General features: G+C 40.9%; 1 protein-coding gene across 2 annotated transcripts; it reads right to left on the reverse strand.

Moving 5' to 3' along the window:
• Positions 1–1,919: 1,919 nt before the first annotated feature.
• Positions 1,920–14,293, reverse strand: EHF (ETS homologous factor; the record flags this gene model as incomplete). 2 transcript variants are annotated; one of them, XM_084262895.1, is made up of 8 exons in its annotated part: positions 1,920–2,019; positions 2,886–3,081; positions 5,509–5,568; positions 8,588–8,656; positions 8,748–8,816; positions 11,083–11,142; positions 11,445–11,690; positions 14,197–14,293. In XM_084262895.1, 8 exons carry the CDS (start codon positions 14,291–14,293, stop codon positions 1,920–1,922), a joined length of 897 nt encoding a protein of 298 aa, XP_084119021.1. The 2 variants fall into 2 exon arrangements, with proteins under 2 accessions (XP_084119021.1, XP_084119022.1); XM_084262896.1 differs by lacking the exon at positions 8,588–8,656.
• Positions 14,294–14,552: the final 259 nt, after the last annotated feature.

Here is a 14,552-nt window from a genome sequence, read left to right on the forward strand (position 1 = left end):
AAGCAAGGCTAGCACAGTCAGTAAAAAAAAGAGACACTGAAAGAAAAAAAATGCTTTGAAGTACAGAGGCTTATTATTTGATTTGTAAATAAGATGAATCTCTCTCCACCCAGGTTATGAAAAGTAAAAATTGTCATGTATGGGTAATTGATGGTGACAGCTCTGGCATACACAGTGTAGGAGGCGGTGTTATTGTTTGACATGCCCTACATGTGTAGATAATAAGTTAGGCTCTCATGTTTGCCTACAAATTGTTGCTAAGCACATTTGATACCCTGTTGTCTCTTGGTTTCATCTCTATTTCCTTTTAAGACAAAGAAAAAATGGAATATCCTACAACCTCCAGCTGCACCTTGCTGCATTTCAAGCTAATATGGATTCAAATCTAGGAGACACCTGAGGAAATGGATATCGGATGGATTTAATACTCTGGTTTTTTGAGTTTTTTTAATGTCCTGGACTTCTCAGCCCCTGCTATTGTTTTCCAAATTCCCTATCCCTGAAAAAGTGAGTTATAATCAATCTTGGTTTCACCTCTGTTAACATTACCAACAAGATCCTGCTTCTCAACTCTTACATCACGTACTCAGTGACCTGGTAAAGTGCTGTCTCCTCTAGTTTTCATTCCCACAATGAACGTTCAGTCTCCATATAGCACTGCTAGAGATGAGCCCAAAATATGGACCCAGATCTGAATGTCCCTAAAATATCAGTGTCCCTATGGTGGTGGGGTTTTCTCCAACTAAGAATCCCAAGCACATCTGACAAATACAAATACAATATAGAGTTAGACTTGAGAAAAGCAAAGGGAACTAATATTTTACATGCAACAGAGCTTTGCATTTCTCAAAGGTTTTTTGAAAGTATCTGTTCAAGTAGACTTGATCTGCCAGGAGGACCGTATGACTTGAAGGAAGTGGGGAGACTGCTCCCTCATGCCATGGGATTAATATATGTTCATCTTGCCCATCACCTCAGTGCTTCATATGGCATGGATTTGAAAGCTTTAATTAGGCATATAAGAGGGTGGGAGTAGTATTAATATTTCTACTGGGAAATGTGTGCCTTTTAGTAAGTTTGCCCAGTCAGAAAACTATCATCTTCCTTCAATAACTTTTGGTTTCTGAGACCGACTCTCTTCCTCCAGTTCACCTCAAAGTTGTTAGTTACAAACAAATAGCCCTTTCTCTGGGATGAGCTGAATGCCCTTTGGAGATTAGGGAGGATCCTCAGTACCAGGCAAGGTCAGGTCCTAAACTTCTGCCTACAAAAGAAAGTCCCAGTGGTGGAGGTAGTATGGGTTCTCCAAACAAATGCTGACAGCCACCTTGCAGAATCACTGCTCTCTGTGGCTGGGATAAACTAACTGAAGAGGAACCCACCGTCTGACTCAACAAAAGCAACTGGAAGCCAGCAAAATGTTAAAACACTTAGACATCAGTGGAGGGAAGGAACAAGTGATATTGGCCAACGAAAGCTATAAACCAGTTGACTATGGAAGAAGACTACTTGGCTCAGAGATGCTTTACTGTTTCCTCCACTTACAGTTGCCTTCCAAAGTGGATTATCATACTCCTAAATGCCCTAGTATTTTGCTCCTTCCCTTTCTTTGCGTGACTCACAGCATTGTCATAAATCACATTATGCCTGTATGATTTAAAAAGAACGAGAAAAACTTCACAAGAAGGGAAAAATAATCATCATTCTATAATGTTATCTTATATCACAGAAAACTGTGTACATTTTTTCCCCATACAGGACATACTTCAAATAAAATAATTTTAATACCAATAATGATAATGTTCCTTCTTCCCGACATAAGTAGAATTGGTTTTTCACCACCGTTTGGTACATAAATATAAGAAAATAGTCTTTGAATATTTACATCCAGGTGTTTTAAATGTTATTTCTCAACTTATTTAATTCTCATTTTCTCTCCAGCCACGGGCATTCTTTCCAAATTTATATACTAATCTCCGACCATCCACACGCTCCAAGATTTCTCTTTTATAATAGTATCTGTTAAAATAAAAACATAGAAAAATATTTAAGATTAAATTCACCTACGATTCTTAAAGGCCACTGCCAACTCTGCAACCCCTCAGGTAGCTGAAAAGTCTGTATTTTCTATTGATATGTACATATACACATATATATAAAAACCCCTAAGATTATTATAACTGAAACACAGAGAAGAAAAAAAAAACTCTTATTTTTACTTTACATTAATTATCTTCTGAGTTTTAATTTCACCATATATCAGGTCATAGCATATTGCCATATTTATCCCACACCCTTACAAGTTTTCATGGGGGGCGGGTGTCCAGATAAGCCAGGATCTGAAATCAGGCGAAGAAGGAATCTCAGGTTCCATTTAAAAATACATTTTGAACTTTCATAGAGTATGAAAAAATGCTAAAAATGTTAAAGTAGGGCGCAAAGAAAATCCTCACATAAAATCTGTAAATCACCTATTTTAAAGGTGGTTGGTTGATGTACATCTAGTTTCTGAACATTGATGGATATAATAAGGTCTCTTCCTATTACTGGGTCACTTAAGCCTTCCAAGTTCAGTAGCACATGAATTTTCAGCCTGCTGCAACCATGTTTCCTTACCACAATGGTTGTTTGCGTGGACAGCAACAGAATTTATATTATCTATATATATAAAAATTACTTATTTATGGCATGTGTATTGTATGTATTATAGTTTACAGAAACAGAGGGGAAAGTAAAGACAAAGAACATAATGGTTCTTAAAATTAGTGACTCAGCTGTTAAAGAAAGCAACTGGTGCTGCTGACAATTTTTAAAAGTCAACTAGATTCTCCATTCAGATTGTCTCTTTATGTACCCCAGACTTCTATAGTAACATCTCAGCTCACCTCATAGCCCGGCTGAGTTTCTCATAAGTCATGCTGCTGTTGTTTTTCTTCTTTCCCCAGAGCTGAGCCACAGCTTCAGATTTTAAAAATCTGAAGACACCTTCTGACCGGTCTTCCCACTTGATTAATCCTGGGTTTTTCTCAGGATTGAGAAGAATATCTCGAATAAATTCCCAAAGATGAGTTCCTCGGGGGTCTGAAAGAGGAAAGGGGGCAGGAGGAAGGAGTGTCCAAAGAGCATTCTGGGTTATGCTTGCCATTTTTATGTTATGTTTTTATAGTATGTCATGTGCAAATGGTGACCACTTGGCAGGGACAGGCCATAGTTACTGGAACACAGTAGTTCATCAGAAATACTGGCAAATAGGCAAAAGAGGTGGAAAGCCATTACACTGAGGCTGGAGGTGAGTGTCAGCCTTAAGCAGTCTGAGCCCTGTGGCAGGCAGGCAGGAGCCCCAGCAACCAGGGGAAGCAGAGTCCAAACCACCCACTGCTTCCTTTTGCCTTTGGCACTGTTTCTGCCCCGAAGATAACATGCTTAAGTCTTCCTCTCATCTCATTTGCCCATTTTTCCTGATATTCTTTTACAGTGTGGCATGCAACCTGATGCTGTACATGAAACAGACAAGATAATTGTGAAGTAGGCACTGGTCCTCCATGCATTAGAAAGACAAACAGAAGGCAAAGGAGGTGAAATGCCTAGATATGTATTTGGTCCCAGTCCTCTTAGGTAGACATAAAGAAGGTGTAGAGAGGGTGATAGAGGAGTAGTGACAAAACTCGCTTGCCAAAATTGTATGTGAAAGGGTATAAAAAAGTTTGAATGTGATATCAGAAAAAGCAAAAACAGTTGAATAGGTAGACCTCCAAGTTTAAGCACAAATCCAGCCCACAGACTGTAGACATGGCACCAGAAAATTCCGGTCAAAAAGAAAACAAAAAAAAAAAGGAAAAGATTAAATAAATCGAAAAAGTTAGACACAGTAGTTTATGAATGAAGAACAGTAAACATAGTGAGAAGGTGGCCCAGAAGGCTATCAGTCCTTTGTTCTGACTTCAAAAGCATGCAAGGGTTTAGACCAAATAAAAAAGGAAATAAATTAATCAAAGATCTGAAGGTAAATAGAAAATGGTAAACACTACAGCATGAATAGCATTTCATTTCAGTCAACTAATCCAGTATTTTTGTTACTATAACTGCTTTCTTGAAACAACAAAATGGACCTAGTCTATCTGGACATCAATAACTCAATAAATAATGATACAGAGCAGTACTGAAGAAACTGGAAATGTAGACAATTAGCCCAGCATGGGAAAGTGACCTGTTCTATAGGCCAAGGTTGTGAGTTCTTTGAATCACAGAATATCTCAAGATGGAAGGGACCCATAGGGCTAATCTTTACTCCCTGCTCCTTGCAAGACTACCTACAACTAAATCACATGACTAAGAGCTTTGTCCAGATGCTCCTTAAACTTTGACAGGCTTGCTGCTCTGACTGCTTTCCTGGGGACCCTGTTCCAGTGACTGACCACCTTCTTATTGAAGAACTTTTTCCTAATGTCCAATCCGACACAGCTTCATTCTATTTCTTTGTGTGCTACCACTGTTAAGCAGAAAGAGGATATCAGTACCTTCCCATCAGCTGCTTTGCTTGAGGAAGTTGTAGGCTATGATGTGGTTACCCCTCAACCGTCTCTTCTTCAAGCTGAGCAAACAGAGTGATCTCGGTTCTTCACAGGTCTGTCTTCAGACCAGTCCTATCTAATCTTTTCTTTAGTAATCTTGATATACACACACACACATAAAAGAAACAAGCTATGTGCAGATAAAAAGTTCAGGAGTTCTTGTTGAGCAAAGTCACAGAGCAAGATGAGGAGTCAGGAAGAGACAGAAAATCTGGAGACCATATTGAAACAGGATGAAATCAAATGCTACAAAATGCTCTGAAGGACCAATATTAAGGTTTTCTATTATAAACAGGGAATGACACAGAATGCAAAAGACATACATATGCAAGATATTTTCGGCATAAAAATCTCAGTAAAGTACATTAATGGAACTATGTCCAGAAATCACAAATATGGTAACCTATCTGCAGAGTCAGGTTGAATCAAAGTCAGCAAAAAAATCAGAGGAAGGAAATGGAAAGACTGTCGTGTCAGAGGAGAAGGAGGTGACACCACTGAGGGGCAGATGCTTGCTCATGACACCATGCATGAGAAATTCTGCAAGGAGATGCTGAGCAAGGTCTGCACCGGGCAGGCATGGCCATGAATGTGGCCATGCCCACAGACAGACCTTCCTGATTTAATCTTGGGTATCCTACATCACTCCTTTACCCCAGTCCACGAGCCCAGCTCAACACAGGGCAGAGGCAACTGGTTTCTGGTTGCTTCTCCATAAGCCCTCAATGATAAAAACAATCTGAAAAGTGTAACAATGCTGAGTCAAAAATGACATAGGCAAACTGTACTACAAACAGGCATATCCTTGGAGGATTCAATCACAATAATGATCTAATCAATTTTGCTTTCAAATCACATCATTTTCCCTCCTGAAGGGGATTTGCTTTAATGTGTTTCTTCCATCAACCAACTGATATAAACATGGATGTCAACTTACTGTGCTTCTTGGTGTGGGACTTTGGGGTATGATCTTGCGATTTTTTCACATCTGAAGAATCTGCAGAGAAGGAAAATGAAGCCTATTTGTAAATTTGATTAAAGGCTTTCCATTGACTAGCAGGTTGAAAGAAATAAAACCACAAAAAAGTATGAATATCTCTTTTGAAGATAATCACTTTTCAGAAGGCAATCTAAGTGAGGAGGAAGGGGGAGAGTTTTGTTTTCTGTACTGTATGTTAGTCAGCACACCTCACAAAGAGATCATTGATGAATAAAGAATGAATGCAGAGGTAAACATTTGGCTTTTGAAACCTAAATTTGATTAACAAATACCTCACCTCATGTTATGTGTGAGAGAGAGAGAGAAAAAAATAAGACGATCACGTCTATAAAAGGAGTCCTGAATTGTCCCATTATGCCGTAGTCTTTGCAGAAGCATGTATCTTTGGGGGCTTATTTGTTTCTACAGAGATGATCTAATGTGAAATGTATGTGCCAGTACCAAGGCACAGAACACCTACCTGACTAAAACATAATGAACTGGCAGCATGTCACTGTTTGGGGGGTGCTGAGTGGGGGAACGGGGCTGTGCTGGTAGGAGTTTTTGGCAGCTGGATGTGCATATATTGTTCCGTGGCTCAGAGCCATAGAAACAAGCCATTTCTCATCTATGGTACTTTATCACCTGCAGCCAGCCAGAGGAGGAATAGGGTTTCTGGCACAAGCGGTTCTTCAGAAATGAAGAGAAAGAAAAGTTCTGCCTGTTCATGACTTTAACCTACCTCACAGTCTGCACGTTCAACCCTCCCACCCTCTAACCACCGCAGCCTGGCTCTGCTCTTGTCATTAATGAGTACCTTTCATCCGATCGCTCTAAGTCTTGCAAAAACCTTCAGGATAGTCCTGAGAGGGAGCTTCCCCCTGCACCCCGTGTTTGCTTTTCGGCATACTTTGTGCCTGAATTCCATAAAGCAAAGCTGAAGGTCCCACGCACGTTTTCCCAGCTTCTATGAATGCACGATTATCATACTTTTCATGGAAACAGAGCATTTGCATGGGAAAATGACTCACAGGAAATACTCATTTGCATAGAAACTTGTCAGATTTGCCCAAGCAACTGCAGTAACTGCATGTGAAAAGGCAGATGCAAAGCTATTCACACACTTCTTTTATTCATACATAACTGGAAACATACACTGAACAGATCAGTGAGGATAAGCTTAACCTCCACTTTTCTGAGCCCGACATAATTATTGTCCTTGACCTCCAAGCAGTAAACATACTCTGAGTCATTTTTCCTCAAAGACCAGGAACTAGCCTGAACCTCACTCAGCTTGAGGGAAAAAAGTAAAATGAGGCTTATTTCACTGCCTTTCCTCAGATTATGATTCCCCTGATGTTATTAAAAGCCTGTGGGAACTCCAGGCAAGGACAGCAGGTCCCAGTCCTTTATTTGCCCTCTTATATAAATCCTTCTCATTTTAAAATCCCACAATTCACTTGCAAATGTTTGTTATGCTCCACTTAGCTGGAGATTTATTCTTGGAAGTTCAGTTGCCTTCTGCCTAGCTGGTGATTTATTCTGGATTTCAGCTGTGTAAATAGCCTCCCGCTCTGCCTCCGCTCCTACACAGAGACCAGCTTCAAACATGCCATGCTAGGAGGCTGGGGCCTGACAGATGAAAAGAGTTATGATGCAGTTTCAACAAAGCCGTCTTGCAAAACTTTTGACAAAAGGTTGCGCTGTATTTGCATATGATTCAGGAATGAGCCATTTTTTACTGGATATACAAATTTAGTTTTTACAGGAGGCTGTGCCCTTGGCATGCCACCCTAGCTCTAGGCTTAAGTAGTCAGTAGGTAAACACACTGTGCCAGGATCTTGACAGGTCCCCAGTCCTGTCAGAGAGCTCTGAAATCCTGGTAGCCATCTTGTGAGAGTGAGCGGAGGCGGCGGAGAAAGCAAACAGTGTTTGGTTGGGGATTTTTAAAGTTTGGTGGTTTTCTTTTTCTGGTCTTGTTTTGGTTTCTTTTTAATTTTATTTATTGCAGAATGCACCATTTTAAACTGTGTGTCATTTGGCAAGTCTGGCAGTGGTTGGGCACTGGGAATGCAGTGAATGGGCAGGCACATTCTGCTGCCTCTCTGCAGAGGCACAACTTGTCCCCAGCACAGAGGTAACTCTTGTGAGGCTGCACCTACAGCAGCCTTCCTCTCTCAAGCTCCCATGCCTTCCCCTGCTTTCTCCCTCAGGTCTGTTTGCTTAAAAGCCTCCTGAGAAAGACCTGCCTTCCCTTTCTCCCCTTTCCCGCTCCCCTGCCATCTCTGTTCTCCTCTTTTCACAGTGCCTCTCTTTCTCACCTCCACCCCTTGTGCTTAACCCCAGGACATGGCCCACAGAGCGCCCAACACATGTGCCCAGGATGCACTTTCACCAGGCACCACGGCAAACAGGTGTGCTCTTTCTCCTGCCTTTGCATAGGCAGATTGTACTTCTACCTCATGGAAAAACACTGTGGAAGGGTGAAGAGGAGCCTGCCGTGCTACCGTCTGAGATGGGCTCCAGAAGGAGGCCCCTCCTCCTGGAGCAGTTGGGCAGAGGGCTTGGTGCCTGCTCTACGGCTTCCCTGGGCCGACCCCAAACTCAGCCTCAAATCAAGCAACCTACTTAGCATGGCTGAGAGGCTCAGTAGGAAAAAGCAGCCACTTCTGGGGAGGAACATGCCCCTCGTTTGTTCATACCCAGCTACACCACAGAAAAGTGTGGTAGAGCTGGAACATCTCGTCTCTCTGACTCTTCACATCTTCCCCTTTGACTCAGCCAGTTTAAAAGATATGTGGAGATTGCAGATTATTTGATCTTCTTTCTCTTGACAGGGAGAAGAGAGAAGCATTTCTTTAAAGCAAGCTATTGTAATAATAGCATCTAAAAGAGCTGTCAGAATGTGTACGGCTTGGTTTAAAATTACTGGAGGCTCAGATTGAATCCTACAGCAGAAGTCCACAGAGACTTTTACACATCAGTAGCTCTGGGAAAAGTGACAAACAATTAACAATATAATTACATGTTCCTTACCAGGAGGCTGGTGACTAGGTGTCGTCATGGAAATCTGAGCACGACAGAATGTTTTACTGTCCAGTAGCTCTGGGGATTAAAAAGAATACATTTAACATAAGAGCCTCAGACAACAATAAAAGCATCTCAGAAATGCGTGAAGTATTGTGATGTTAGTTACCTACTGTGCTACCATAGCCACTGTCGTATAGATAATTGTCTTCTTTCCAGGACACCATTAACGACGGATCTGAAGATGAAGGACCAAAAAGAAAATCAGATCACTAAACGAGTAGTTTTTGAGCACAGAGGTGAATATTGAGCACTAAGGGAATAACATATGTACAAAGAAAAAAGTTGTGAAGGAAACAAAATGAAGAAAAAATGCACAAAATTGTTTCCTTTCACTCCAGTTACGGATGGGGTTTTGCATACTCAGGCAAATGTGACTTTTAGATACAGTGTAGTAAGCTCTTCCTTTTCCTGGCTAATATATCATTTATGCCTGTGCCAGATTAACGCTAATTCTACCCAATCCAGTCCCTGGTGATTATGACAGTGCTTTGGTGCAATAGAGATGAAAGTGTTCTCAAATACAGGAGGATGTTTATAATGAGTGTTTATTTCTGTAATAGTAGAACTCAAAAGTCCCCTCTGAGACAGATCTTTATGTTCAAGCACACAGTGATAGACATCAAAGCCTAGTCCTAGATGAAGAGCCATTTTATTCCAGGAATGTCAAGTCCCCCTCTGTAACCTAAAAACCACCTTCATGATTAAATATTTTGTGACCTTTTGGTCAGATGGATCAATATAAGCAGAAGTACTGTCTTTATGACCTGTACATTCATCAGGAAATTAGTCTCTTTACAGTACATTTTTGAGATCAGTGGCCTTTAAAAAAATCTTTTTTTTTTTCTTTGAATATATATCAGAAAGGATGAGATGTAAGGTTCAAATCTAGGTGGGTTTTTCATGTTCATAGGAAAGAAATAATTTTTAAAAAGACCTATAGCTAAATCATCATGTTTGGCTGAGTTACTGCTTATAACATGGGAATTTAGCAGGCATGCTAAGTAATATCTGCATGTTTGGGCACCCAGAGTTTGTGTTCCTACAATAGCACACACCCTTTGCTTGCTTGGACACCTGATCTGCCTAATGTTGCCTCTGAAAATGTAGCCAGAACATAGGCAGTTTGTCTTTCCCTCTGCCTTTTTTCAGAACCCACGTCTTTGCAACTCTTAAGGATCTACTAAAATGAGGAGGGCTTCCCTTCTAAGCCACCAGACTTGTCCCTGCTGTCTCGCAAGGAGTCCCTTCCCCAGCAGCCCACTCCCACACCACCCACTCCCACTGCCCATGCTCAGCATTTCCAGAGCTCCACCATGCCGCTCCTGATTCAAATCTAGGAGAACCATCAGCTAGTCCCAGGCTTTGACCTTTCCACAACATGCATCTGAGGCTGTTAGCACTGCACCGTGTATCTCTAGTGAGAGGAGGAACTAATACCGAGATCTTATAAACTCAGGACTTCCCTATACGGCAAAGACTGAAGCTGCTGCACACCCATCACCTACAGCACATGGGCACAGGCAAAGAGTGGATCATGTATTGCAGTGCTTGCCTACTGCAAGGAGGAAGTTAAAACAGTGTCCCTGGCTGGAGAGGCTGGGCTCCTCCAGGTTAGCTGAGTAAACAGGCTGGTGATTGTGTGGCAGACTTCACACACTACAAATCTGTTTGTGTTCCACCAGGAGATACTAAAACGTGGCTCATGAACACATCCACATACAAAGAGGCTGGGACCAGAGTGTTTGGAAATGGACAGAGGTGCTCTGGCAAAGGAACCAGGAAAATAATCATGCCTGAAGAGGAGAATTTAACCAAGATCAAGCTTTTTTCTTAGTGAAACAAAGTCCTGGGGAGAAAGGGATCTAGCTATGGACACAGTGGAAAAAAGAGGCACAGGAAAAATGCAGATATGGTCAAACCAAAATACTAACTGAATTAACATTTCACTGAAATGGGAAGAAAATGAAATTAACATTTTTTTTTCTCTCAAAATTGTTTCATTTAGAAATTTCATCATGTTTCAACATTAATAGCACTTCACAACAAAATATTTTTCACTTTTCTCTTGAGAATGAGAATACTGTGAAACAGTTGTTCTGAAATCTGCTGAATGAAGCATAGAATGAAGTACTCTACAAAGCTGCACTTGCTGAGGGCTGCAAAACTATTCCAACCCTGAACATCAGGATAGACTGATGATACTGCAGAGGTCTCCCAGGAAAAGTGGCCACATGGAAACAAAGATATGGTGGTACTACCCAAAACTTCAAAAGGTAGACATTGACTGATACTTGTGTTGCTTCTTTTATTCTGCGTAGTGCACTTTCCCTATATACAATTTCTTACTTAATGACATTTTGATATCTCTCTCTTGGAGCAGGCAGTTTCCCTTCTTTTTTTTTTTCACTGTCAAAAGACAAGTTTACCCAACTGTTACTCACCTGTTTGCTCTGTCTTCACAATGACATTATGAGATTGGTACATGTCACTTCCACATTGGCCTGCAAGAAAACATATGGCAGATAGGGCATATGACAACAAGCAGAGAAGAATCAAAGGTACTAGCTCCAAGCAGCAACTGCTACAGCTGAGCCAGAGGGTTAATTTTTGAGCAGGAAACATACCCTTTCCCCTGGTCTTTCAGAATTCCACCGTATGCCATATGTAAGCAATTTAGTGGTATAAGCAGTATAGCAAACATAGCAAATGGGATCTGCCAGGCAAGTCTCTGGGGAACAAGCAGCTTGCGGAGACCCCAGAATTCAGACCACTGAACACGTGTCTCTGCCTAATATCTATTTACCATTCCATTTTAGGTGCTGAAGGTTGCTGTAAAGCAGTTGGCCTGCTGTCCCAGCTGCCTGAGTGAATTCCTGCAGGCTCATACTGCACAGATGTTCCCCGTTGATATCAAACTCCTGGAAGGGTATGCAGTTGGCATCCAGTTGGTTGGTATCAAGGAGATGTTGCAGCCACTCCCAGACTTGAAATTTAGTCCAGTACTGTGGATGTATTTCATGCCACTGGGTTCCATAGAAGCTGCTGGACACTGGAAAAGAAAGCAGGTATTTACTGTCTCTGTTTGTTAGCACTATGGGATTATGTCGATGGCAAGAAAGGTGTATAGCTAAATTGCATGCCCTGGCAGTCCTTAACACTAGCTCAGTAGCTATTGCTGGAAAAGGTATTGCTATTCTTTTTCACCTCAGTTTTCCTCTTAAAAACTGGGAATTATGACATTACATCTCTCTTAGCAGATTGAATATATAGGAATTAACTTGGCTAAACACACCAAAATTATTTGTTGGAAGGTACCTTACAGAAGTACTTTTGAAAAGGCACGTTGATCCGTGTGGCGGCAAATAATTTTAGTGGATCGGAAAATGATGGGAAAAACTTTCAAAATTCTTATAATGTGACATGGAAATTTTCTCTGAATAAGCACTTGATAAGGACTGAGTATGGATTGTGGGATTTAATCAAAGAACGGTAAAAGCCAAGGTGCCATCATATTGTTTCACAGTAAAAGCCAGTATGGCCCACAGCTTCACGGTGTAGCTCGTATTCTGATGAAAACACATTATTTTTGTAGTCAGAGAATCACAGAATCAGAGAATCACAGAATCATAGGGGTTGGAAGGGACCTTGAGAGATCATCAGGTCCAGCCCCTCAAGTCAGGTAAAACGATTTCTGAATGCAGTTGTAAAACTCATTTTTAGCTACAGGAGCTGCCTAATTTTCTTGTTAAGATGTCTGAATCTTTTCTTGGCAATCTTTTAAGCTGCTCTAAGTTGTATGTCATTGCATGACAATAATTTACTTGTGCAAATGAAAGAAATTGTATGTGGGGATAGGATAATTATATAAGATAAGAACAAAAGGCAGGACTGCTTTGGTCTGCCCTCACAGAAGGACGGGCAAAGAGAGTTCAGTGCAATTTTTTCCTTGGGAAAGGAGGACAATTGAGTATGCCAGCAGAGATGGCAGTGTGATAAAATACTCACAAGTGCATGAAAAGTTTAAGGATGAGGCAATGAGAGATTGCAGAGGCAGCTGAATTATGGGAAGAGGAAAGAATGCCATGGCCTCGCTCTGCAGTGGCTCCACTCCAGCGTGTGGCACCAGTATGTTCTTGGTCTCCCCCAGACAAATACTACCCACACAGCTGTGAGAAAAACTGACAACACTGAATATTGCTAGAGGAGCAACAGAGTTTGTACATTTTAGGAAACCACCTAAAGAGCTCAGGTCTCTTTTATTGAGATACAGCATTGGTTTCCAGGTAAACGCAAAAAAGCCCCACAGTTACTTAGGTTTCTTTATCAATATTGGCTGACAAGGTCTGTGTCAGTAGCTTACAGAGTTTGCAGGAATGTTTCTTATTCTCCCGTTGAAGGATTTGGAGAATGAGTGTGGAAATGATTAGGAGTGTGGTATGTCAGAGAATAAAGGCTTGATGGAGCTGTCAAGTATTCCCTGAAAGGAAGTCGATATGCATCCCCATCACTTCAGAAGGCTAAAGGGATTTCAGAGGTCACTGGACTCCTAATGTTAATGGAGAAACTGTAGTAAGAGGCAAGAATAGCTAGGTAGAAGGAAGTGAAGTGGTGAATGATTGTAAAGGCTGGTCTGAGCTTTCAGCTTTCTGACTCTTTCAAACATATGCGAATCCTGAGGAGTTTCACACTGGAAACATGAAACCAGTAGCCAACTTTTTCCTTCACAAGATCCCATGGAAAGTGAAACTCAGCGGTGAACCTGTTACAGATGGCTCTATGCATTTATTGCTTATGTATCTCGTGTATTTAGACATTACACATAAAAAACAAGAGTTTCATTGAGTGGGAACTCTCACTGTAAGTTTTGTTGCAGCATTATTTGGATTAGAAGGACAACGGCAGTATGTGTGTGGATTTTTAAGATTTACAAACTGACTGAGTAGTGAAAGAATTAAAAAATTCTATCAAACACTATATATGGAGATACATTTATGTCTATAACTATATTTTTATACTGAGAGAGAATATACATGAATACATTTTTACAGATACAGCCATATAATCAGAAAACAGTAAGGAAAAAATACTTCTCAGATCACAAGATATCTAGTGCTTTAATGCCCGTCTAATTAGAAAGTTATCTAGCAATTTCAGCTGAAAAAGCAAATAGAATAAAGGAGCAAAAAGACTATTCCCTTGGGAAGCTGGAGAGGTGGTTAGAAATTAAGAGTAATGCTGGTTTGGAGAACGTGTGAGGAGTTCAGGTAAGAAAGAAATTCTAGACCGAGGAGAGGGAACTTTGGCACTTTCACCACGACCAATTTAATTTTAATTAAGGAAATGAAGCTTAAACTGATCATTTCCAGAAACTGTGTTGTGAGTTTGGTTTTTTTATAAATAAAGGAAAAAGTGGAAATTTTTCTTACCAAAAGTGAAACTCCAGTAATTTAGTATTACTGAAAAAAGATACTTGGGCATGCTTAAAGGATTAAGTAGCCCCTTTCCCGACGCCTCCCCCCAGAAAGCATGGCTCAGAGTGGTTGAATTCTTCCTACCATTGCATGTGGAATATCCGTCTGTCCAGGAAGACTGCTGGTGGAGTAGATTGCTGCTGGAATTGATACTCATTCTGCCAGCTCCTTCCAAAATCATGATCTGTAAGTGAATCAAACAGCTGGCTTAGTGAACGGTGTCTAGTCCAAGAGGCAAGTAACAAAAAAACAATCCACTGAAGGTTAAGTGTAGAAGCCAATTCCATTTGTAGAAGATACAATTGAAATCAAGAACATGTTGCCACAACCACTTTTCCTCTGCCACAAAATCTCCTTATGATAAAAATTACCATGACTGATTTGCATATGCAAGAAGCAAGTTTCTACAGCTGCCTATCCATAAATGAATAATCTGTAAT

The sequence above is a fragment of the Gallinula chloropus genome, assembly GCF_964237585.1.
Source record: "Gallinula chloropus genome assembly, chromosome: 4".
NCBI classification, from domain to species: domain Eukaryota; kingdom Metazoa; phylum Chordata; class Aves; order Gruiformes; family Rallidae; genus Gallinula; species Gallinula chloropus.